This window comes from Phyllobates terribilis, unplaced genomic scaffold (genome assembly GCF_046119375.1).
Source record: "Phyllobates terribilis strain yellow unplaced genomic scaffold, ASM4611937v1 Scaffold_200__1_contigs__length_3551848, whole genome shotgun sequence".
Lineage (NCBI taxonomy): Eukaryota > Metazoa > Chordata > Amphibia > Anura > Dendrobatidae > Phyllobates > Phyllobates terribilis.
This window is the reverse complement of record NW_027362960.1, coordinates 1,576,872-1,603,795: the sequence shown is the minus strand read 5'-3', so window position 1 is coordinate 1,603,795 and position 26,924 is coordinate 1,576,872. Positions and strand designations below refer to the sequence as shown.

Genomic DNA, 26,924 nt, shown 5'->3' with positions numbered 1-26,924 from the left:
CATTATATGAGCCTTAAGTGATTGGGGGGCAAAAGGGGGAGTCTTCTGAGATATTATTGAACACTTTGGCTAAAAATGGTAATAACTGGGGGGAAAACATCTTATAAAATCTATTATTGAATCCATCTGGCCCAGGGCTCTTCCCGATAGGAGAGACCGATAAATCATTCCCCATCTCTTGTTCAGTGAAAGCTTTGTCTAGTACCTCCTGCTCAGGGGTCTGTAAGGAAGGAACGGCAGTGTCCATAATATATTTGTCATTTTTAGTTTCAAGAATATTAGGTGGCATGTCGTGGTATTGTCCATGAATATTATATAGCGAACTATAAAAGAAACGAAATGCTTCCGCTATGTCAATGGGGTTATGAATTTCTGGCCCGGGGGCCCCTTTTATTTTGGATACGTATGTACTTTACATGTGTGGATGTAACCTCCTTGTCAATGAGCAACCACATTTATCTGTGAATTCATACGAGAACCTTCACATGTGATCTTGGCATTTTGTATACGTTTGATCTAGTAAAGACCTTCCCTCCTTTATTTTTTTCAATCAGATCATTTTTATTTAACGAAACAAAGAATTACCAACATTTCTTTTTTTAAATAAACTTTGTGACAAAAAAAAATAAAAAGAAAAACCAGTAAACAATACAAGAACCGGTTTACAATGATATAAATCCCAATATCGCTCTATAGTACAATGTTTTGGAATAGTAATTTTACATTTGTACATAAATATCTGAATACTTCCTGACGGCTTATTTTTTTCCCTATTGGGACATCAAAAGAAAAAGAATATATCTAAGAAGGGGCAATTGTGTGGACTGAGACAATTATTATTTGCTGACGCCTTGGGTATAAGGATATATGTGCCATATGTGTATGAATTTCTTGAGAGCGTTCCTTTTTATATAAGGTCCACTTTCCAAGCGTAGAGTGTTATTTATCCTGGATTTTAGTTCTGTTATCGTTGGGGGAGAATGGTCTATCCAATGTAGTGCCAACAACTTTCTGGCTTGGAATAATATTCTTGAGCTACCTACTGCCATATGGGAGTCTAAGTCTACGTCTTCTCCCAGGAGTCCTAGGATACAGATTTTAGGTTCCAACCGAAGTTGTATCCCAAATACAGATAGTACAAGAGCGATCACCCCCTTCCAGTAGTCGCCAATATTCCCACATCATATGCATCAGGTGGGCGTCATTTTGACCACATCTAGGACATGTGTCATCCGTTTGTATTACAATTTTAAATAAAATACTTGGGGATCTATATACCCTATGAATGAGAAGAATTCGGGACAATCTTTGTGACTCTGACAATGAAAGTTTCGGTGTCAAATCCAGTATTTTCCCCATTGCTCCTCAGATAACGGACCCACATCCTCCTCCCATTTTGTCTTAACTATCAAAGGATATTTATCCAAATGTAGGGCCAGTAACTGCCTATAAATAAGGGTTAATAGACCTTTTGTATCTACTGCTTTAGCAATGGTATCTATTGGGTGATGTCTATCAATCAGTATGATGTTTATTCTAGTACCCCTATCCTCCCACTCACTAATATTATTTAGCTTCTATAGCTCTGGTAAGTTATAGTTGTGCCATAAAGGAGTAGTTTGTGTACTTTCCAATCCCCAGAATATTTTTACCCCTATCCCACACCTTATATATTAACTTTAGTGTACGACATTTTAAGTAATTTTCTCGAGGAGGCCCTATATCGAGTACCGAGAATGGAAGCTTTCACTTGGTTCCTTCCATAAGTAAATGCCCTGAAATTACACAATATTTGCGAGTACCCCATCCATGAAACTACTTTAGCTCCCTTCTAGCGTTAAGCCGGTCTACATATACCTGGAAGGAAGCAGATCATTTATGTTGTTTGTCAAGGAGATCAATCCGCTCAAGCAAATGGGAGACTTTAGCTGTTCTCTCCTTTTTTTGAGCTTTTATCTGTTTTAATATTATACCTCTGATGACACAGGTGAGTGCTTCCCCTTTAAATGGTAAGACAGTTTCATCATGCTCATATATTTGAAGGAGTCTATAGTCTCAAATAGGTCTGAGACACAGAGTGAGTCTTTCAACAGATTATCATTTAGGTTCCAACATCTGAAGCCTAGGTGGAGTCCGGCATAGTCAGAACTATAATACAACGGGAGATGCGTGTCTCTGTCTGAAGCCTTTATTGACTGCGCAAGCGCGACACGCCTGCGCAGTCTGGCTCCAGACAGAAGCAGGCATGGAGCCGTTACAGGTAAGAGGAGCGTATATGGTGCCAGAGATCACAGTATGCGTAGACACTGAACGCATACCACGATCTCCGGTGCCATACTTACCTGACTGGGAGGAACGTTGCCGCGGCACCTCTCTTCGCCGGAGACCGGGGCAGGAGTGAAGGTGTCGAATCAGCACATGCACATAGTGCTATTTGCAGTGTGTCTTCAGCAAAATGGCACCGGACAGCGCGGTATGGGCATGCGCATACTCTGGCGCTGCACTCCTCCCCCAGCCTCCGGCAGAACAGAACACTGTAGCGCTGGAGCACAGAGAAGAAAGGTGAGATTAAGTGTTTATTTTATTGTATGTGTGCAGCGTGAAAGGGATGAGGTGTGCCATACATACCAGGATTGGGGGGTGAGGGGGCAACACATATCAGGAATGGGGGATGAGGGGTACCAAGCATACCAGGATTGGGGGATGAGGAGTACCATGCATACCAGGATGAGGAATGGGGTGCCATGCATACCAGGATGAGGGGTACCAAACATACCAGGATTGGGGGGGGTGAGGGGTGCCATACATACCAGTATAGGGATGAGGAGTGCTATGCATACAAGGATTGGTGGGTGAGGGGACCATGCATACCAGGATTGGGGAGTGAGGAGGGGTGCCATGCATACCAGAATAGGGATGAGGGGTACCATACATACCAGGATAGGGATGGGGTACCATGCATACCAGGATAGGGACGAGGGGTACCCTACATACCAGGATAGGAATGCGGGGTACCATGCATACCAGGATGAGGGATGGGGTGCCATGCATACCAGGATAGGAATGCAGGGTACCATGCATACTAGGATAGGGATGGGGTACCATGAATACCAGAATAGGGGTACCATACATACCAGGATAGGAATGCGGGGGTTACCATGCATACCAGGATGAAGGGTACCATGCATACCAGAATAAGGATGAGGAGTACCATGCATACCAGTATAGGGATGAGGGGTGCCATGCATACCAGTATAGGGATGAGGGGTGCCACACATACCAGGATAGGGGGTGGGGTGCCATGCATACCAGGATGAGTGATTGGGTGCCATACATACCAGGTTTCTGGGATGAGGAAGCCATATATACCAGAATTGGGATGAGGGGTGCCATGCATACCAGGTTTCTGGGATGAGGCCATACATACTAGAATTGGGATGAGGGGTGCCATGTATACCAGGATGAGGGATGGGGTGCCATGCATACCAGGATGAGGGATGGGGTGCCATGCATACCAGGATGAGAGGTACCATACATACCAGAATAGGGATGAGGGGTACCATGCATATCAGGATAGGAATGAGGGGCACCATGCATACCAGGATGAGGAATGGGGTGCCATGCATACCAGGATTGGGGGATGAGTGGTGCCATGCATACCAGGATGAGGGATTGGGTAACATACATACCAGGATTGGGATGAGGGGTGCAATGTATACCAGATTTGGAATCGGGTGCCATGCATACCAGGATTGGGGGATGAGGAGGCCATACATACCAGGATTGGGGGATGAGGGGTGCCATACATACCAGGATAGGGATGAGGGGTACCATGCATACCAGGATTGGGGGATTAGTGGTGCCATGCATACCAGGATGAGGGATTGGGTACCATACATACCAGGATTGGAATGAGGGGTGCAATGTATACTAGATTTGGAATGAGAGGTGCCATGCATACCAAGATTGGGGATGAGGGGTGCCATGCATAAAGATTGGGGATGATGGGTGCCATGCATACCAGGATTGAGGATGAGGGGTGCCATGCATACCAGGATTGGTGGTGAGGGGTGCCATGCATACCAAGATTGGGAATGAGGGGTGCCATGCATACCAGGATGGGATGGTGGGGACGGACAGCATGGGGGCAGCAGAAATACCAGCATGGGAGACCATATACCAATAAAAATGCTCGCCACCCGGGCATAGAACGGGTTCCATAGCTAGTTACAATATACAGGAGCCTGATCTGACCATACAGCGGTTCCTACCTGAGATGTAGCTTGCCATGTAGGCAAGTGACGGCTAATTAAGAAAAGGACTATATGGCTATGCATATTGTGTAAAGGAGAATAATAGGTATAATCCTTTACGTCTGGATGTAGTATCCTCCATACATCGACCGGTTGAGACCAAAGCACAATTAGCAAAGCTTTTGTTTGTGTTTTATATTGGGGACTCCAGCCCTGGGCCGGGTCTAAAGAAGGATCCAAGACAGAATTAAAGTCACCTCCAATGATGATAAGGTCCTCCGCAAAATATTTTAGTTTGTTTAAATAATGACGTCATGTCTTAATTTTGTCACAATTAGGGAGATAGAAGTTTTGGAGTAGATGGAGATCTTAAACGCATACCTCCCCTCCGTGTCAGACAGTGTGTCTACAATAGTATGCAGCAGTGATCTGTGGCGGCCTATACTCAGCACCTTAGACTTCAAAACTGCATTTTTCTGGGACGCCAAGATGAATAATATCTATTAGTAATCTGAGGTACAGTATATGATCGCCTCTAAAGTGTGACTCCTGAAGAAAGAGAAAATGTACGTGCTGTTTATGCCTACGATAAAACACTTGAGCTCCTTTCTCTGGAACATTAAGTCCTCTGACATTCAATGAACAAGTTTTGAGTTGTGCCATATTATATGAAAAAAAAGGGGGAATGGAAGAGAAAAAGGTTAAGAGAAAAGAGGATTTATAGATGGTAGATAGTAATGTCTACCTCTCAGTGTCTAAGAAGTATAGATTATGAATATATCAAAACAGTAGGAAATTGCGAAACAAGCAGATCCCAATGCAAGTCCCTAACTGGAGGTTGTCTTTACAGGCTTAAGTCAAACTTTCAGTTCTAGGATTCCTATTAGGTGGAACCATGGAATATAAAGCAAGTAATGTAATACAGCCTGATATTACAGTAGTATCATGTGAACTCAACTTATATCCTGGTCTAAGATCTTATATGAACTTAGACATTCTATATAGTGGAAGAGTGGCACCTAATGCTCTATTTAGATATATCTAATTATATGCTTAAAGAAATAAGTAAGCATCGGCAAACTGTCTCTCATCAGGGAAGACAAGATTCATTTCAGGAGCTCATATGATTGGCAGGTTCCTTTCCCATCTGGGTGCATCACCATCAAGTTCCTGATCCATTGAACGCCTTCTGTGACGTGCTGGAACTCTCTGTGGCAATGGTGGAGCAGGTGGCCAGTCAGATATATGGAATGTCCAGGGCATCACAGAAAGGTCTCATGTTGATTGGATCTTTGAAAATATACAGCTGGAATGGGTACCCCCAGGACTACATCAGGCCATTTTCCCGGATGGCATTAAGTAGTGGTTGCAATACCCTTCTTTTAGCAAGTGTCATTCAGGATAGATATGTGAGCAACTATATGCGTTTTCCATTGAAATCACCAGGACCCAACTCCTCTGCTTTCCTCACAATGGCCTCTTTTACATTGAAAAAAATATGCGACAGATAATGTCCCTTGGACGCTCAGGATCTGGGCCATGATTGCTTATTGTACGGTGCGCCTTTTAAATCTCCAGCTCCTTATCAATAGGATCACCAAGGATATTAGTGAATAATGATCGCAGTGTTGGCATAATCACTTGTGCATTGATGCTTTCAGGTATACCCCTTATCCAGATATTATTGCCATTTTCTTGATCATCAACCATATTAAACAGATGGTTTATTTACTGGCTGTGAAGATCCAGTGTTAGTTTCTGAGCATTATGATGGCCTCTAACTTGGACGACATTATCCTCTAATCTCTGTACCTCGTCAGTAAGCTGTGACAGGATAGAAGTGAGGGGACATGTTTCAGTATTGTATGTGGTCTCCAGCCTCTGAATATATTGCTCCATATCTTCTTTAGTAGGGATAGACGCAATCTGATATACAAATAAGTTATGTTGTTCCCCATATCAGAATAACCTGTGGCTGGGGGGTAAATGACCCGGTGAAGCAAGCACTGCTCAGTATGTGCTTTGGTGAGAGTACAGGGAGATTTGTGGGGCTGTTTTCTTGTGAGGCCTACATTAAGAAAGAAGTTGGTGCAGGACTTACAGCCTGGAGCTGTCTGGCATCATGAGGGTTAAGACTGCTTCTTTTACCACGTTGAAGTGAGGCAGTAATAGCTCCGAAGCAGGAAGATAAGACCTTCCATAAGAAACGCTGCATACCAGACATGCTGACGGAGGTGGAGGACCTCAGATTAACCTCTGATTTCTTCTTTCTTTCCCATATCGAAAGTCATGTTTGAGGCTGTAAATTGCTTATAATTCCCCCAGGAACACGGTCTGAAGAGAATACTCTCAGTGTGTGCATTCTCTTGGTGCTATGTCCAGGCCATGTCCTTCCTGTTGATGTACAATACGTCTGAAGGCAGCAGGATTGTGTGATGTAACAATCTTGTGTGATGTAACATCCTTACGGAAACGCGAGTTGTGACACCAATGGAACGGCACCAGAACAGGAAGTGCGTATGAGTGTTTTTATTTTAACAAGGCCAAACATGAGGAATGAGAAGGAGTTGTCCTAGTAGTGGACAACCCCTTTATGAAGATACAATTTTCGGTTAAAAATGAAAAAGGCTTCTCCCCTGTGTGACTTCTCTGAAGTTTGTTAAGAGTTGATTTCCGTGCAAAACATTTCCCACATTAAGAACATGAAAATGGATTCTCGTCTGTGTGAGTACTTTGGTGACTAAGAAGTGATGATTTCTTCACAAAACATTTACCACATTCTGAACAGGAAAAAGGCTTCTCCCCTGTGTGATTTCTCTGGTGTATAACCAAATCTGATTTCCGGCTAAAACATTTCCCACATTCTGAACAGCAAAAAGGCTTTTACCCTGTGTGAGTTCTCTGGTGCTCAACCAAAACTGATTTCTCGATAAAACATTTCCCACATTCTGAACAGGAAAAAGGTTTCTCCCCTGTGTGAGTTCTCTGGTGCTTAAGAAAACCTGATTTCCAGCCAAAACATTTTCCACATTCTGAACAGAAAAAAGGCTTCTCCCCTGTGTGAGTTCTCTGGTGCTCAACCAAATCTATTTTCCGGCTTAAACATTTTCCACATTCTGAACAGGAAAAAGGCATCTCCCCTGTGTGAATTCTCTGGTGCTTAACCAAATCTGATTTCCGGCTAAAACATTTTCCACATTCTGAACAGGAAAAAGGCTTCTCCCCTGTGTGAGTTCTCTGATGTCTGATACAACATGATTTCGCTGTAAAACATTTCCCACATTCTGAACATGAAAAAGGCTTCTCCCCTGTGTGATATCTCTGATGTTTGATAAAACTTGATTTCAATCTAAAACATTTCCCACATTCTGAACAGGAAAAAGGCTTCTCCTCTGTGTGAGTTCTCTGGTGATTAACCAAATCTGATTTCCGGCTAAAACATTTTCCACATTCTGAACAGGAAAAAGGCTTCTCCCCTGTGTGAGTACTGTTATGCTCAACCAAATTTGATTTCCGGCTAAAACATTTTCCACATTCTGAACAGAAAAAAGGCTTCTCCCCTGTGTGAGTACTGTTATGCTCAACCAAATATGATTTCCGGCTAAAACATTTTCCACATTCTGAACAGGAAAAAGGCTTCTCCCCTGTGTGAGTACTGTTATGCTCAACCAAATATGATTTCCGGCTAAAACATTTTCCACATTCTGAACAGGAAAAAGGCTTCTCCCCTGTGTGAGTTCTTTGGTGCTTAACAAAATTTGATTTATCGTTAAAACACTTCCCACATTCTGAACATGAATAAGGCTTCTCCCCTGTGTGAGTTCTCTGATATTTGATTAAACTTGATTTCTCTGTAAAACAATTTCCACTTTCTGAACAAGAAAATGGCTTCTCTCCTGTGTGACTTCGCTGGTGATTAAAAAGATCTGATTTCTGGTTAAACAATTTCCCACACTTGAAACAAAAAAATCTATTCTCTGCTGTGTGAATGCTTTGATGTTTAAGAAAAGACTTTTCGAGGGAAAAACTATTTCCATATTCTGAACATGAAAATGGCTTCTTTGCTTTAGGAGCAGTTTGTTTTTTAATGCTTATTTTGTGACTTTGATTTTCCTTGGTAATCAGCAATGAATCAGAAGACAGGACGTGTTTCAAAGGATCAGATGCCAGATCTTTGCTGTGAATGGATGATGGTATATCTGGAGTAATGGCATTCACTTCAATTGTATCTTGTTTGATCTCAAGATCATCTGATTTAAAAATTGAAGATGTCAGCTGTCCCTCTGATCTTGATCTCCTGGTACAGACATCTGCCAAGAATAAAACCAATTATTATTTATGAATAACATATCCTTAAAATTTATATTGTTGAATATTTCTACTTAAACTCTCCATAAAAATGTACTTTATGTAAAAGTATCATTATTTACCAAGAAAACATATCACAGAAAAAAATCAGCCTTACCAACACCAAATCAGGTAACAAATGCATTAGCATTTTAGTGTTGGTTGGGTGTACTGGGGTGTCTGTCCATGTGGGGTGCACTTATATAGTGCTGGGCAGTCCTCCTGATCTAATAGTATTGGCATCATCAATAGGCTGTAAGCCAGACACTGTGCATCAAACCTACCTGTGTGACTGGCGTCCTATGCAAGCTTCATCTGTGCGCATCTTTAATACTAGGCAGCCACCCCCTCCATGAATTGGTAGGTTTGTGAGTGGTTGCTCCATCAGTATTTTGCACCTGCGCTGCCCCCACCTTTATCATGGGTGTCTGCGGCATCCTGCTAGTACATTTGTTATATGATTTGGTGTTAGTAAAGCTGTATCTCTTTTTCTGTGATTTTTTTTACATTTTGCCCTATGTTAGCCGTCATTATTCACCAAGACAATAACAGTTCACAGTCTAATAGAAAACCTCATAGGATGGAGCAGTAGAGCGTGGTGTCCAACTGTTTGTTAATTCTGCCTCCCAAATATGGAATAAAAAGCCATCAAACAATGTTATGTAGGTGAAATAATATCAATAAAAACTTCTACTCATCTCACAAAAAACAAGTCCCCACTCAGGTCCATCATCTGTCAATGGAAAAACAGAGGTTTCCACATTATTAGTGGCTCAAAGGCTTTTGAAAAGCAACATGGCTTCCATAAACCAATCCAGCAATATCCACTCTCCCAAAGTCAAATCTCCCCCTCACTTCTGAGCCTTGCAGTGCGCCCAAAACACATTTAGCCTCCATGTATTTGACATTACTATACTGAGAAGAACCCACTTAATTTACGGTGTGTGTCTCCTGGAGCACAATCTGGGCACTATGTGTTGGGTAATGAAATTATATATTTGTAATTTTCACTCTCCAACATCCACTGCGTGCTAATTTCCGGAAAGTGCCTGTGGAGTCAAAATAGTCACTACTCCTATAGATTAATTCACTGAGGGTTATAATTTCCAAAATGGAGTCACTTTATGGGGATTTCTACTGCTCTGGATTTCTGCAATTTGGTCACATTAGGGCTTCTGTAAATGGTGGGTCCCATCTCCTCTGGGATCTGCTCCTGTGACGTCTGCTTCTCTCACCAGGAGCCGCCTTATTCATCCGGCAGGTGGCGCTGGTGATGGAGGAGACGTCAGAACCAGAAGCTCTGGGCGGCGCAGTCTCTGTCCAGCCACTAAGATTAGGGTTGCTGGGACCAGTAGTACCATCCAGTCTGGCAGTATGGGTGTGTGTGCTGTCCAGCTGGAGTAATCTGCTCCCTGCATTTGGAAAGCACCGCACCCTACTAAAGCTGGAAGCATATTGCCGGAAGCTGCCAGATACAGCCTTGTTCTCCTCTGGTTCAGTCCTCTGTGCTCAGCTCCCTGCTTGTGTATTTGTTCCCTGTTGTGACCTCGGCCCGTTTACTGACTACTTTTGTGTCTTCTGATTTTGTATTTTCTCTGACCTCCATGTTCTGACCCGGCTATCTGACTACTCTTCTTGCCATCTCACACCACAGAACATTAGGTAACACTGTGGCCCAAGCCTAGGGGTCTCTGTCTAAGTCCAAATCCATGTAGAGGGGTTAAAGGGTGATGAGCAAGGCAAACCCTGGGATCTGGAAAATGGAGTAGATAGCGCCAAGCCTGTTTGTGGTAGCCATATGTTGAGCTGCCAGGTGACAGTGAACAGCGTCCCCAATACATTGTGTCTGCAAACTATCCCAGCAAAATCTGCATTCAAATAGCTAAATGGCGCTCCTTCCCTTCTTAACCTGCCATGTGCCCACACAGTAGTGTACAACCGTATATCGGGTATTGTCGGATTCAAGAGAAGTTGGAATATAATTTGTAAGGTCCATTTGTTTCTTATTATCCTTTGTGAAGAATCTCAAAGTTATCACCATATAAAGTGACACGCGTCAGATTTGAAAAATGGGCCCAGATAGGAACACAAAACTGGCTGCAGGACGGGGTTAAATCACAGTATTTTGGGCACTAACTACTATAGTCAAAACTATGAGTATAGACAATAACATCTACTGAAATGATCAATCTCAACAGTCTCCATCAGTAAGTAGTGAGTAATTAGTGGTGAAACCTCTCTGTGGTAATTGGAGTATGGTGCTCGGTGGCTCTTGGCTAGGCATGAGCGAACATTTCAATGTTCGGTTCTGAAAAGTTAGCAGAACAAATTGATATTCGCAGAATTTATTAGTCGAATATTCGTCAAACATTTCCGAATCCCATAGGAGTCAATGGGGGGACCAAAAAAATGCATAGGGAACACCTAGAAACGGGACCAAAAGCTGCCAAAACACATCAAATTAGGGAAGTGCCATCAATTGACCCAGAGTACAAGTACTGTAATTATTATTACTGTGGCAGCGAAATTTATTCAGTTGCGCTTTACATGTCAAAAGGGGTCACCGACTGGTACAACAGGAGAGAGGACCATGCCTGCGAGGGCGCACAGGCACGGACATGGTTTGTGGATCCACTGTGCCAGGGAACCCGGAGAGCCTGGAGGGGCGTGACTAAGCGAGCACCGGACTGTTCACTAGAGCCTCTGATGGTGAGGTTAGACTTGGCTCCCGGTGAACGCCAGGTGCCACTCCAGGACAGACCAACGGACGCTCAGCAGCTGGACCCAGTAGAACAGACTAGATGGCGGTGCAGGCAGAGTCTGTATCGGGAGTGCAGCAGGCAGAGTCTGTATCGGGAGTGCAGCAGGCAGAGTCTGTATCGGGAGTGCAGCAGGCAGAGTCTGTATCGGGAGTGCAGCAGGCAGAGTCTGTATCGGGAGTGCAGCAGGCAGAGTCTGTATCGGGAGTGCAGCAGGCAGAGCCTGTATCGGGAGTGCAGCAGGCAGAGTCTGTATCAGGAGTGCAGCAGGCAGAGTCTGTATCGGGAGTGCAGCAGGCAGAGTCTGTATCGGGAGTGCAGCAGGCAGAGTCTGTATCGGGAGTGCAGCAGGCAGAGTCTGTAGCAGGAGTGCAGCAGGCAGAGTCTGTATCAGGAGTGCAGCAGGCAGAGTCTGTATCAGGAGAGCAGCAGGCAGAGTCTTTATCAGGAGTGCAGCAGGCAGAGTCTGTATCAGGAGTGCAGCAGGCAGATTCTGTATCAGGAGTGCAGCAAGGACTGGTACACAACCTTACACAACTTAGACTGCAGAACAGGAAGGTTCCACTACAGCCAACCCAATAGATGGAGACCCAATTAGGATTCCCCACATTTAAAAAAATTAGTGGCAGACGTCAGCAAAGTGGCATCAATTTCACTACAGTAGAAATAGTGTAAATAAGACCCACACCTCTTCCAGTATAGCCAACCCAGAAGATGGGGACCTAACCAGGAGTGTTCACATTGCCTTAAATGAGGGCCTAACACCACCGAAGTGGCACCAATGTCATCAGACTACAAGTAGTTTAACGCAGACCCATACCTGTCCCACTACAGCCAACGCAAGAGATGCAGATTCAATCGGAAGTGTTTACATTTAAAAAAATAGGGCCTAAGATCACCCTTTCCATGGCCAACAGATTGGAGAATGTGGAGTTCAACCTCTTAGCTTTGTCGTGTGTGGGATGAAACAGTCTTTTACGTGACTACAACAGCGGGATTGAGGGCTGGCTGCAGTACTGAGAAAGGGCAGAGTATGGTGAAACGGACAAACCGATAGACCGTGAGTGAGGTGCATGTGGATATGTTACGGTGGATTAAGAAACGTGTGGTGTGCTCAGAGAAACAAACACAGCAGGCATGTCCGTTTCACTTACAGCTGACTGGCTGTCACTCAGCCTAACTGCAGTGGGTATACAGCTGGTTCTGTCGGACACCTGCGTGACAACTTGGCACGGTAACAGAGGAGGAGGAAGAAGCAGCAGAGGTGTTTGATGGGGCGGCTGATGGTTGCTTTTTGAAAATCTATTTTGAGTTTATTATGTTTGCGTACCCGTTTGGGGAGAACAATATCTGCACCAAATGCTCAATTTCACTACATTCACTCCATAACTATAGAAATGCATGGAGACCAAAACCTCTTCCACTACAGTCAACCCAATGGATGGAGAACCATTCAGGATTCCCCATATTTCCAAAAATTAGCGGCCCACATCTCATCCAGTACAAACAACCCAAGAGATGGAGACTTAACCAGGAGTGTTCACATTGCCCTAAATGAGGGCCTAACACCACCGAAGTGGCATCAATTTCACTAGAGTATAAGTATTGCAAAGGAGGCCAAAACTAGTTCCTCTACAGCCAACCCAATAGATGGAGACCCAATCATGATTCTCCATATTTCAAAAAAATTTGTGGCAGACACTAGCAACGTCTAATCAATTTCACTACAGTAGAAATAGTGTAAATAAAACCCACACCTCTTCCAGTACAGCCAACCCAGGAGATGGAGACCTAACCAGGAGTGTTCACATTGCCCTAAATGAGGGCCTAACATCACCGAAGTGGCATCAATGTCATCACGAGCTTGTGCAAAAAATGTGTGAAAGGACTCCCAGAAATTGCTTCTGCCACTTACTCTGCTGCTGTTGCTAATGTTTTGGCGTTGACGAGCTGACGTGCCGGAGGTTGAAAGACTACAGCTGCGACGCACACTGTGTGCCTCACTGTTATCTTGGGGAAAACCTCTATTAAAGGTTGCTTAAAAGCTTGTTTCGATACTCCAACATAAGCGGGTCCCTTTTCAGGGCGGGAAGCATCTGGCAAAATTGACTCAGATCCACGTTATAACAGAGTGGCAACCCAGTAGTCAGCATTATTTCGAATCCTAGCTATACAGGGATCATGTTGCAGATAGTGCATCAAGAAGGCACTTATATGTCGGGCTCTTCCAGGAGGTCCAAAGCCAGGCTGTATTGTGGGCTGCGTAACACTGATGCTTGTTTCCTACGTCCCCTCCAGCCAACCACGTTCAAACAAGAGGGGATGATTATCCTCATCATCCTCTGACAGCTGCTCGCCCATCACCTCCTCCTCCATTAGTTCTTCGGCTCTTGCACCTTCACTAACAGTTTGCCTGGTATCACCAAACCCCCTCGATCGCTGTAATCCAGCGTCACTTGGCATAAGCCTGTGTGACGACAGTCTGGAAATTTGAGACATTGGTATCCCTTCCGCATCCTCCTCTTGTTCTGGGGCCAGCACCTCCTGCTGCAGGTTATTCAAAGTTTGCTCCATCATGTATATGTCCGGAATAGTGATGTTGATGATGGCATCGTCAGTGCTAACCAGTTTAGTAGCCATTTCAAAACCGTGCAGAATGTGCAGAGGTCCCTAATCTGTTCCCACTCCACAAACGTGATATGCTCCAAGTCCGTACTGTGTTGCCCCAAGCTATACGTCATGACATACTGTGCCAGAGCTCGTTGCTGCTGGCACAGTTGCTGCAACATGTGCAGAGTGGAATTCCACCGCGTCGGCCATCGAAGATCAACCTGTTAACTGGCACGGACAAAGACCTCTGTATCGATGCAAGTCGATGACATGAGGGGTGTGAACGTCGGAAGTGAGCACACAGCTTCCGTACTTTGTGAAGCAGCTCATCCAGGCCAGGATAGTGGCGGAGAAATCGCTGTACCACCAGGTTGAGGACGTGAGCCATGCAAGACACGTGTGCGATCTTGCCTAGGCCTAGGGCCAATAACAGGTTCGCACCGTTATCGCACACGGCCTTCCCTGGTTCTAGGTTCAGCGGAGACAGCCATTGCTCAAACTGAGCCTGGAGAGCTGCCCACAACTCTTCACCTGTATGATTGAGATCTCCAAAGCATATTAATTTGAAGACTGCCTGATTATGGAGAGCCCTGACTGCGCAGTAAGGAGGTGGTGTGTATTCGCTCCGCACCTTGGAACGCGGTGTCTTGTTAAGGCAGAGGTTGAGTGCGCAGGTGGAGGCCCTAGAGGAGGTGGAGGATGCAAAAGCAGTGGAGGAAGTGGGAAATACAGAGGTTTCTCCTGCAAGCCTTGGGGATTCCAAGATTTGTGGAGCAGCTCCTTCCCCGCCTGCCCCCACAGCCACCAGAGTCACCCAGTGCCTAGTCAGCGAGATGTAAAGCCCTTGGCCTTGCTTACTCATCCAGGTGTCTGAGGTGAAATGCACCCTGGCACACATAGATTTAGACAAGGAACGGGTGATGTTGTCTGCGACATGCTGGTATAGCGCAGGCACAGCTTTCTTAGAGAAGTAATGGCGACTGGGCAACTGGTACTGGGGGACTGCGACGGCCATCATTTTTCGGAAACCGTCTGTATCTACCAGGCAGAAAGGCAGCATTTACGTGGCCAACAGATTGGAGATGGTGGTGTTCAACCTCTTAGCTTTGTCATGCGTAGAATGAAACAATCTTTTAAGTGACCACAACTGCGGGACCGAGGGCTGGCTAAGGTGCTGAGAGAGCGGAGTATGGTGAACCAGAAAAACTGGTGGAGTGTGAGTGAGGTGCAGATGTTACGGTGGATTTAGAAACATGCGGTGTGTTCATTGAAACGAACACAGCAGGTGTGTCCGCTTCCATTAGAGCTGAAGGGCTGTCACTCAGCCTGACTGGAGCGGGTAAAGAACCAGAGTTTCTGCGATGGGAGACCTGCGTGACAATACTTGGCATGGTAACAGAGAAGGAGGAAGAAGCAGCGGATGCGTTTGCTGGGGCAGATGATGGTTGTTGAGGTGCGCTGTTCCGCATTTCAGCGCAGTAAGATTCGCAGGGTAAAGAATGTTGTTTGAGCATGTGAACGTTCATGCATGTAGTAGTCAAATTTACTGAGTTTTTTATCGCAAAGTTTGCAAAAAACGTGAGTTGGCTCATCCTTTTGCAGGGACCAAAAAGGCCCATACTAGGCAACCCTTGCTGCCACTGCGAGCTGCAGACCCATGACAGCTGCTGGCCACAGCCACGGTTGTGGCTAAGGATGCAGTGCTCCTCGTGCTTGCATCACTCCATGTCTGCGCCGTAGGGCGAAATGTAACCTCCTCGTCATCCTACTCCACCTCCTCAGATGAGCTACTCGGCTGCGTGACTATGGGTTCACACCAAGTAGGATCTTCAACCTCGTCATCATCCAATGTGTTATCCCATTCCTCGCCCTCAGACCTCAGAGTGACCCCTCTCCTCTTGTTGCCCTGACAGCACAGTACAGTCCGCATGAGCCTCAGGTATCCGAGTCTCATCGGGATCACCTCCCTCCCCTGCGGTTAACGTCTGGTGACGAGGGTCAGGAACCTGCTCGGACCCTACTTCATCCTGCCCCGAATTCAAGCTAAAAAAATTTTGGGCATCGGTGCAGATGCTTTCCTCCTCTTTACTCTGTGACTGTTTGGAGTACACTTCTTATGTCCATGGAGTAGAATGGGTGAAGAGTTCTACAGACTCGCCCATCTGTCGTTCGCTACAGTCAGTTGGGCAGTTGTGATGTGGTGCTTTCACTAACATTACCACGTACCCCACGTACACATTGAACACCAAGCCTATTCCCCTTCCACCACGCCCTCTCTTTTTCCCACTCATGTTGGTCAGATACAGTGGTAGGAGCACGCAGTTAACTAAAAAAAAATATGTTTTTTCCTGTGCAATAACACAGCACACACCTAAATTTCAGCGACACTAAATGACAAGGTAAGATATGGCCTGCCGTATAAGGTTACTAACAGACAAAAGAAATTTGTTAGTGTGCATGAGGCCGATAAAACCTACAAGATATTCTCCAAACAATTTCAAACTGAGATGTCCCCTACTGTATTACTTTAGGAACAGAAGAATTATTTTTTTGAATGTGGATGAGGCCAATATAACATAGAATATATGCTCCAAAATGTTTCAAACTCAGATCTAGCCAGCTGTATCACTTTACTCAGAGCAAAAAATATTTTTGGGTTACACTGCATAAGCTCTGCGTCCAGCTGGAAAAATGTATTTTTTTACTCAGATACTATTTTAGCGGAGTTGAACTTGAGTTGGTTTCAGACACTAAAAAAAACTTTAGTGCACACAGCTTTCAATATCACAATAGCAACAGAAAAAAACAGATTTTGTACTCTGCAATATGAAGCTCTGCAGACTGTGCAGAGCACAATTTCAACCCCACTAAATGAAAAGGTGCGCTGCGCTTGCTTGATCACATTAGCAATTGCAAAAAAAGATTCAAGGTATCCTGAGACATGGAGCTCTATACCAGCGGTGCACAGCACTATTGTATGGCATGGGCCATCTGTTTCTGTCAGAATCTCAGTACTTGCACAGGAACACCAAAAATGTGCTGCACCATAGGTTGCAGAGGTACACAGGCCAGGAATTATCTACACTATCTGACTACGATACAAGCGCCCATCTATCTAGCTAATATCTCTCATTACACAGGAGAACTCTGAGCTGCGTCTGTCTCCAGCAGTGACATGGATATAATGGCACTGAGGGAACATGGCCGCTTTTTATATTGAGAGGACATGTGATTTCTGCAGCCAATTGCAGAAGCCCTTATGTCTGGACAGTGTAGATGATTCCTGCGCTATGATTGGCTGGCTGCGCTTTCCTCAGTTAAAGTTACCGCCCACAGAAAAAAAACAAAAAACATTGGGCCGCTGATCTGACCTGTTCTAAGCTCTCCACACTCACCTGGCACATGTCACCGCCCATCATACACTTGCACTATGCTAACAAAACTGTTCAAAACGCCGTGGTTGCCCTGTATTCGCGGTCCAGTGCAAATTCATGTAACTTTTTCGATTTTAAGAAAATTTGCTCGCCTTTGCGATCTTGAATCCGAATGTGCCATATTCGTGCCGAATTTGAAACTTTCGAACATTCGCCGAACAAATTCGCTCAACACTACTCTTGGCAATCTAAACTATCATAAGGGCCAATATTTTCTGTCAGATGAGTTTCAAGAAGAAATATTACAAATTCAAAGAGAACTTTTTATAATAGTGCAGAGATGAGACGTCTTAAATTTAGCTGAGAGATATATCATGGCACAGGTGTAATGTTTTCTGTATAGTTTATCACAATCTGGCTTGAAGTTAGTTGGTTTTAAAAGAAATTTAAAACTCAGGATAAAGGGAAACTCTGTTGTTATTGTACAGAAATTCACACTTGGCCCTCACTGCACATTTAATGTTGTAGATCATAAATGTGAAATTTGGCCAGAAAGACTGGACCTGGTCTTGTAGGGACCATATGAGCACATTCAGCAGAACAGAAGGGAGAGAAGGTAGATTCATCCAATAAGATATCAGGGTTCTAGGAAGCCAACAGCATCATTACCCTCCGCTTTCTCTTACAGGCCCATCATAATATTTTTCTTCAAGTGATTTTCTGGCTTTGTGGTTTACAGATCTGGGCAGGTAACGGTCAACGTCTCCTAATCACAGGGAATAGGTGGAAAATCCAGGTTGTAACTTCTATGGAAAAGGGTTTCAATGCCCAAAATCATTTGAACAGTTTTGGGTGGAAGAGAATGTTGTGGTCTAGAGGCAAAATGGTGATCACACGATTGTGATACGGCCGGACTACACCAGCGATAAAGCAGCCACAGCCGGTGACTGAGAATAATCTGTGACTTCTCTGCATTTAGTGGTTACTACTCACCTGGGTAGTCATATGTAGGAATCTCCTCCTTACACCGCTCATCACCCCTCACATATGTCTCTATAGTATTAATATGGGTCAGATCTTCACTCTGAAACAAGTATTGTAAAAGTCACAAACAGATGAGAAGTCACATCTATGATCAGCTCTAATCCTGCCATCTCCACCGTTCTCATTACACAAGTATATAACATATAATACTGGTGGATAAAACAAGACTGAACACAAGACCTTCACAGATGTCTACACATCATAGGGGAGATCTCATGGCACCTTCTCTCCATCTACCTGATGATCCTGAGGAACATTGGGATCTTCTTGTTTACAGTCCTGTGGAAGAAGAGGACGGGGACATCTCTCTGGTGTTGTCCTCTTACTGGATAGATCTGGAGGAAACACATACAGGGACTGAATTCATTCTTTACATACAGATAATTATAGGCCGTGTGTATTTAGTCCTGTCTATTACCTGGTGATGTGAGGGGCTGGGGAACCTCCATCATGACGTCTTTGTACAAATCTTTGTGTCCTTCTAAATACTCCCATTCCTCCATGGAGAAATAGACAGCGACATCTTGACATCTTATAGGAACCTGACACATACAATGATACAGTCATCCTCCCGAATTCCTTCATAGCGTTACAGTATAATGTCCCAGCATTCCCAGCAGTGTCACCTCTCCTGTCAGCAGCTCAATCATTTTGTAGGTGAGTTCTAGGATCTTCTGGTCATTGATGTCCTCATGTATCAGGGGGTGAGGTGGAGGCCCCATGATTGGGCACAGGGGTCTTCTCCATCCCTCAGACACAGGGTCCTGACGGCGCTCTCTAGAGGTCTTCTTCACTACTGTGTAATCCTGGTTATGGGAGAGACACATTAATAAATCTCACTACAGACATTTCCAGAGTCCTCACCTCTCCAGTTCTGTCCATCTGTTATTCCCATATATAAGAATGATGTAATGTGACGTCATCAGAATCTCTCACCTCTCCAGTAAGACGGAAGAGGATCTCTAGGGTGAGGTGTAATATCCTCTCCGCCATCTTGTCTCTGTCCATATCCATATTTGATGGGTCCATAAGGAAAATTATCTTAAATAGAAAATCTTCACTGAGAGGATCTGATATTGTAGGGACCTGAATGAGAAGATGATGAGCCGATGTAACATCATAAAAATCCTGTGTGATAATACAATTACTGGAGATAATAAAAGGAAACATATGAGGAGATTTATTATTTTACAGTATTTCGTTTTCTGCTTTACATCTAGTAATAAAACCTATATATTTTAGGCCACATACAACAAGCAGTTTATTCCTCGGAGTCTGCAGCTGAACACGTTTCTCAAAGACTCATCTTCCATAACGCTAATTCTTCTCTCATTTACCGACACTGGAATCGGCATTAGCAATACTGCAGGAGATATTCATTACACCTGACATGAGAAATAACTACTTCATGAGGAGGACAACATCTTCATCTTCTACTATGGCTCTAGAAACATATTTAGCCAGATTTCTTCACTGACTACATCTCCTCCGGTCGCCTATATGAATGTTTTCCGTCTTCCCCGGACTGTAATCTTCTATCACATTAGATCTCATGTCTGATTCACACACAGAAGTTTGAGGCTTTGATACATGGTAAGGTTTTTAATATTAAACAGAGTAGGACTATCCCGAATGGGTTCATCTTGCCATGGTGGGATAGCTTTCATGCTATTTTTGATCAAAAACAGTGTTACTAGGAACCCTATTTTATTTAAATGCACTTTTGGTTTTTATTTATTTACAGCAGGGTTTATGATCATTTTTCTTCTTAAAGGTTTTTTTTCTGATTTATGGCCATAGTAAACATGCATTGATATGCTGCATGGATACCAACTTAAACCAAGCTCAAATTCTGTGTTTTTTTCACGGGCACCATAGTGGCCCTGTGGGCTGCTGCTATGGATGATACACCCCTAACTATCCAACTATCATATGGTAAAAATCTCATAGGTCCTGTATTTATTAGTATCTGCATGAAGAATGGAGCTAAGTGAGTATTTATTAAAGGGAATCCACTCCACCGACTACCCCACGGCCAGCAAGCATCAGAATCTTCACTGAATAAAAAGCAATTTCTCAGCAAACAGACCTCTAATATGAGGCATTCAGGTATGTATAGATTCACATTTCTATCACCTGTATGCCAATATTAGAGGTCAGATAAGTCCCAGGGGGTGATAGATTCCCTTTCATCAGTGTGGGGTAATCATAAAACCAGATATGTATCAAGGTACTGTAAGGTGGCTAATGGTCGCGTAGTTGATGGGAGGTATGTGTCACAGAGATGGCTGGTCTCTGTGATGTAACCCGGAGTGTTTCTCTAGGGCACATAAGCACTAAGAGGATTGTTTGGTGCACCTGGGAGCCGGGTTACGGTTAGGCTAGGAGATAATGGGCGGGTCCAGCTACCCCCCACATACCTCACCTCTGGGTGTGGTTAACAGCCTATAAAATGGAGGCTGTTGTTTGGCACATGGTCTGTGTGTTTGGAGGGAGAAGGCCTCCTGTGTACAGTCATGGCCAAAAGTATTGAGAATGAGAAAAATAGTAATTTTTCCAAAGTTTACTGCTTCATTTTTTGTAATGGCAATTTGCATATACTCCTGAATGTCAAAGAGTGATCAGCTTAACAGCAATTACTGTACTTGCAAAGTCAATATTTGCCCAGAAAATGAACTTTAACCCCCAAAACACATTTCAACATCATTGCAGTCCTGCCTTAAAAGGTGCAGCTAACATCGTTTTAGTGATTGATCCATTAACACAGGTGTGGGTGTTGATGAGGACAGGGCTGGCGATCAATCAGTCATGATTAAGTAAGAATGACATCACTGGACGATCAATCAGTCATGATTAAGTAAGAATGACATCACTGGACGCTTTAAAAGGAGGCTGGTTCTTGGTATCATTGTTTCTCTTCAGTTAACCATGGTTATCTCTAAAGAAACACGTGCAGCCATCATTGCACTGCACAAAAATGGCCTAACAGGGAAGAGTATCACAGCTACAAAGATTGCACCTCAGTCAACAATCTATCGCATCATCAAGAACTTCAAGGAGAGAGCTTCCATTGTTGTCAAAAAGGCTCCAGGGCGCCAAAGAAAGACCAGCAAGCGCCAGGACCGTATCTTAAAACTGTTTCAGCTGCGGGATCGGACTACCAGCAGTGCCGAGCTTGCTCAGGAATGGCAGCAGGCTGGTGTGAGTGCTTCTGCAGGCACTGTGAGGCGGAGACTCTTTGAGCAAGGGCTGGTTTCAAGGAGGGCAGCAAAGAAGCCACTTCTCTCCAGAAAAAACATCAGGGACCGACTGATATTCTGCAAAAGGTACAGGGAGTGGACTGCTGAGGACTGGGGCAAAGTCATTTTCTCTGATGAATCCCCTTTTTGATTGTTTGGGACATCTGGAAAACAGCTTATTCGGAGAAGAAGAGGTGAGCGCTACCACCAGTCTTGTCTCATGCCAACTGTAAAGCATCCTGAAACCATTCATGTGTGGGGTTGCTTCTCAGCCAAGGGAATCGGCTCACTCACACTCTTGCCTAAAAACACAGCCATGAATAAAGAATGGTACCAGAATGTCCTCCAAGAGCAACTTCTCCCAACCGTCCAAGAGCAGTTTGGCGCCCAACACTGCCTTTTCCAGCATGATGGAGCACCTTGCCATAAAGCAAAGGTGATAACTAAATGGCTCATGGAACAAAACATAGAGATTTTGGGTACATGGCCTGGAAACTCCCCAGATCTTAATCCCATTGAGAACTTGTGGTCAATCATCAAGAGACGGGTGGACAAGCAAAAACCAACAAATTCTGGCAAAATGCAAGCATTGATTATGCAAGAATGGACTACTATCAGTCAGGATTTGGTCCAAAAGTTGATTGAGAGCATGCCAGGGAGAATTACAGAGGTTTTGAAGAAGAAGGGGCAACACTGCAAATATTGACTTGCTGCATTAACTCATTCTAACTGTCAATATAACCTATTGGTACTCATAATATGATTGCAATTATATTTCGGTATGTGATATAAACATCAGACAAACACTAATAAAAACCAGAGGCCAGCAGATCATGTGAAAATATAATTTTGGTATCATTCTCAAAACTTTTGGCCATGACTGTATGTTTATCTTCAGACCAAGCCAGGACACTGGACGCTACCCCAGCTTGTGTGGCACACAGGCCTGGCTGAGCAGAGACCTGCTAAGGACATTTACTTTGTTTGCCTGATCTAAAGGCTGTTTTCTTTTCTGTCTGGCTTCTGGGTTTATGAAGCAATAAACCCACATGAACTTTTAAAGGAACATGCTTCCTGTTTTCCTCCCGTCACACCCAAGTGAGTAAAACCTCCACAATTGGTGTTAGACTTGCGGGCAGCATTCCCAGCAGAGACGTGTGACTGCTACAGGGTGGACTGCATGCACTGGGTGAAGTCTGTCGCAAGCCAGCAAGCATCGCCAGACAAAATGGAGGACCTGCTGAAACACCTGGTCCAGTCGCAGCAGCATCAACAGGAGACCAACAGGCTGTAGTTACAGCAGATCCAGCAGCACTAGCAGGAACAACATCAGCAGATGCAGCTTCTGGCAACCGCCATCCAGGGCAGGATGAGCGCTCCAATCCCAGGTCCGACTGATGACTCCCATGTCCGGAAGGCGGTATGATCTGCTTTGCAGAAAATGACCCCGGGGGATGACGTTGAGACCTTCCTGACGGTGTTTCAAAGGGTCGCCGAGAGGGAGAAATTTCCACAAGAGCAGTGGGCAAAGGTACTGTCGCCATACTTGACTTGGAGAGCCCCAGAAGTACGCCTAGTAGGCGTACTATGATTTAGCTTTGCAGGACGCCCTATTTAGCTTTGCATAGTACGCCCAAAAGGCGTACTATGATTTAGCTTTGCAGGATGCCAAAGAGCATGGCAAGCTAAAAACTGAGACTCTCACACGCTTGGGGTTGACAATGACTATCAGGGCACAGCGGGTTTGTATCACCGGAACAAACCACCTCCATCCCAAATGTTTGACCTGCTACACCTGGTCCAGAAGTGGCTGCAGCCGGAGTCCTCAATGCCTGCACAGATGGTAGAGTGGGTAGTGATGGACCGGATTGTGCACTCCCTGCTGAGACCCATACAGCTTTGGGTTGCCCAGGGTGATCCCGGAATGCGGATGAACTGGTCGGACTGATCGACAGATACCAGGGGGTTGAAGGTTCCTTGGAAAGGCTGCCCACTACATACTGGGGTTCCCAACAGAGGGGTGGAGGCCCAAAAGGTAGTGGCACTTCCAAGGTCCAAATGGACGAGGGAGGTGGTGCCCAAGGTCCATACAGGTGATGTTGGTTGCTGGAGGTGCCATGGCCCAGGCCATATAGCCGCCCGTTGTCCCCTGACCCTTGAGCCGATGGACGGCAGCAAAGGACAACGTTGTTCATATTATGCTTATCCAGCCAGCAGTGTGAACTGTCCACCCAGCGAGAGGCCACAAGCATGTCAAGTGAAGGTGAACAGATGGGAGGTAACGGCACTGCTAGACTCCGGGAGCCAGGTGACCCTTATGAGGGGCACGCTTCCTCTCCAAATTATCCCGGGGAAAAAAGTCAGCGTTCAGTGCATTCATGGTGATGCTAAAGACTACCCTATGGCCAGAGTGGACATTGAAACGGCCCAGGGTACAGAGTCCCATGAGGTCGGCGTCATTCAGGACTTGTTGCACCCTATTATTATAGGCTGGGACTTTTGCTTGTTTTGGGATCTGTGGGGAAAGGGTTTTGGGTTCGCTGGCTCAGATAAGAAAAAAATTAACCCTAATGAGGTATCACCACACCCAGAGTCAGACAGGCTTCCCCCTGAGTCTGCCATTCCGGAGTTAGGGGTGACAAGCGAAAATTTTGGGTCTGCCCAACATAGGGACCTAACTCTGAAAGAAGCCTTTATTAATGTCACTATTATAAATGGGGTTGCACAGGAGTCGGGGGCTGACACAAGGTTTCCCCATTTTATGATGAGTAAGGAGTTGTTGTACCGGGTCAAGAAAGTGAGGGAGGAGAGTGTGGAGCAGTTAATAGTGCCGGGCCCCTTTAGACGGAAGGTGTTGGACATGGCCCATTCACATGTCTTGGGGGGACATCTGGGAGTGGAAAAAACGCAGGAACGGATCGTGCAAAGGTTCTATTGGTGAACATTGGACATAATTTAAAAAAAAATCACAGTAAAAGATAATACCTTACCAACACCAGGTCAGATTGCCAATGCACTGCAGGATGCAGCAAGCCTCCATGATAAAGGCGGGGCCAGCACATGTGCAAAATACTGATGCAGACAGCCACTCACTAACCTATCAAATTCATGGAGGGGGTGGCTGTGTAGTATTATACATGCACACCGATGAAGTCTGCATAGGGCGGACGCCAGTCACACAGATATGTGTGATGCACAGTGCAAAAAAATGTGCAAAAAAGATGAAAAATAGTGTATAAGATAAATACACCACATGATAAATACCCCACCAGGCCTCTTTAGTGTTGGCTGGGTGAATTGGGGCATCTGTCTGGTGGGCTTGCATGTATATAGTGCTTGGCAGCCCATCTGATCTAATAGTATGGGTGTCATCAATAGGCTGCAAGCCAGACAATGTGCATCACACATATCTGTGTGACTGGCTCCCTATGCAGACTCCATCGGTGTGCATGTATAATACTACACAGCCACTCCCTCCATGAAATGGTAGGTTAGTGAGTGGCTGTCTGCATCAGTATTTTGCACATGGGCTGGCCCCGCCTTTATCATGGAGGCTTGCTGCATCCTGCAGTGCATTGGTAATCTGACCTGGTGTTGGTAATGTTATGATCTGCAACATGTATTAAGGAAAGATAGGGGAAAGCTGTCCCTACAGTAAGACTAAGCTGAATCCCTACGATGTAGCGGGCTGCCTGTTCCTAATGAACAGACCCGCCTTAGTCCTCGGCTAGTCTGAGCGAAGACCTATAAAATTAAGGGAGGGGTCCCTAAAAGAACTAAGGACTGGGACAAAAATGGGACACCTCCTACAAAGAAGTTGTTGCAGAACACAAAAAGACAAACTGACAAAAAGTACTAGAGGTCCCAGAGGACCAAGCGAACTAGACAGAGAAAGGCACAGAAGCACCTGGCTAGAGAGACAGTCAAACACTGAAGTCCAGCACAGCCACAAGGGCGGAGCTGGAATATAAAGGCAGATGGTCAAGTGACCGCAAAACACAAGATAGAAAAAGCAAACAGGAGGGTTCTAACAGTACTCCCTCTTTTATGAGGATCCTCCGGATCCTCCAGGCACAGGCCTATCCGGAAACCTCCTGTGGAAAGTTTTAACAAACCTAGGGGCAGAGACATCATCCGTCCTTACCCAGGAGTCGTCTTCGGGACCGAAACCCTTCCAGGAGACAAGATACTGTAATCTCCCTCTATGCCATCTAGAATTCAAGATACGAGAAATTTCATATTCGCAGTCCTCCACAACAGGAGGAACTGTGACAGTGGCGTCCCTATCAGATACATCAGCCTTTTTCAACAAGGAAACATGAAACACAGGATTAATCTTCCAGGAAGTAGGGACATCCAACCTAACAGCAGACGGGTTAACAACCTGAAGCACTTAAAATGGACCCACAAACTTAGGGCTCAGTTTTTTTGAGGGAATCCTCAACCGCAGGTTCTTCAAGGACAACCAAACCATATCACCCACAGTAAACAAAACCTCCTTACGTTTCCTGTCAAAATACTTCTTGGACTTCTTGTTAGCCTCTTGAAGGTTGCAACGTACATTAGTCCAAACTCTCTCCAAATCACCGGAAAAATTCTCCTCCTCCGGCACCCCCGACCCCAATTTGGAGAACGAACCAAAAGACGGATGTCTCCCAGTACAACAAAATAAAAGGAGAACACCCAGCAGAGGAGGATGTATGATTGTTAAGAGCAAATTCTGCGAGAGGCAGAAACTCAGACCACACCTCTTGATTGTCAGCCACAAAACAATGCAAAAACTGTTCAACATCCTGGTTCTTTCTTTCAGTCTGTCCATTAGACTCAGGATGATAACCAGACAAAAATGACAAATGGACTCCCAACCTGTCACAAAAAGCACGCTAAAAGCGAGCCACAAACTGAGGTCCTCTATCAGAAACAATATCCGTGGGAACGCCATGGAGCTTGACAATCTCCTTAACAAACGCCTTAGCGAGTGTCTTGGCGCAGGGCAACTTAATGGATGGAAATAAATGACATCTTACTAAAACGGTCCACGACCACCCAGATGACAGTAAAACCCTTGGACACAGGAAGATCAGTAATAAAATCCATTGTGAGATGCGTCCAAGGCGCACTAGGAACCTCCAGAGGGCAAAGCAACCCCGCAGCAGGAGTATGTGAAGCCTTTTGACCTAGCACACACACAATACACTGACGCACCCACTTGATGACTTCCTTCTGCCATCCAGGCCACCAAAAACTGTGACTGATAAGTCTCTTAGTCTCTGAAATTCCTGGATGACCTGCCAACCG

At 45.0% G+C, this 26,924-nt stretch overlaps 1 protein-coding gene across 1 annotated transcript in view; it reads right to left on the bottom strand.

Moving 5' to 3' along the window:
• Nucleotides 1–609: 609 nt before the first annotated feature.
• The window catches only part of LOC141213620 (uncharacterized), a 44,700-nt gene continuing 18,385 nt past the window's right edge, over nucleotides 610–26,924 (bottom strand). Inside the window, exons 2-7 of the mRNA XM_073665229.1 lie at nucleotides 19,324–19,473; nucleotides 19,014–19,193; nucleotides 18,806–18,929; nucleotides 18,625–18,722; nucleotides 18,337–18,427; nucleotides 610–8,563 (exon numbers count right to left, since the gene is read on the bottom strand). Coding sequence (XP_073521330.1) covers nucleotides 7,137–8,563; nucleotides 18,337–18,427; nucleotides 18,625–18,722; nucleotides 18,806–18,929; nucleotides 19,014–19,193; nucleotides 19,324–19,416 — 2,013 coding nt within the window. The 5' untranslated portion in view covers nucleotides 19,417–19,473 and the 3' untranslated portion in view covers nucleotides 610–7,136. The remainder of the gene's footprint in view (nucleotides 8,564–18,336; nucleotides 18,428–18,624; nucleotides 18,723–18,805; nucleotides 18,930–19,013; nucleotides 19,194–19,323; nucleotides 19,474–26,924) is intronic.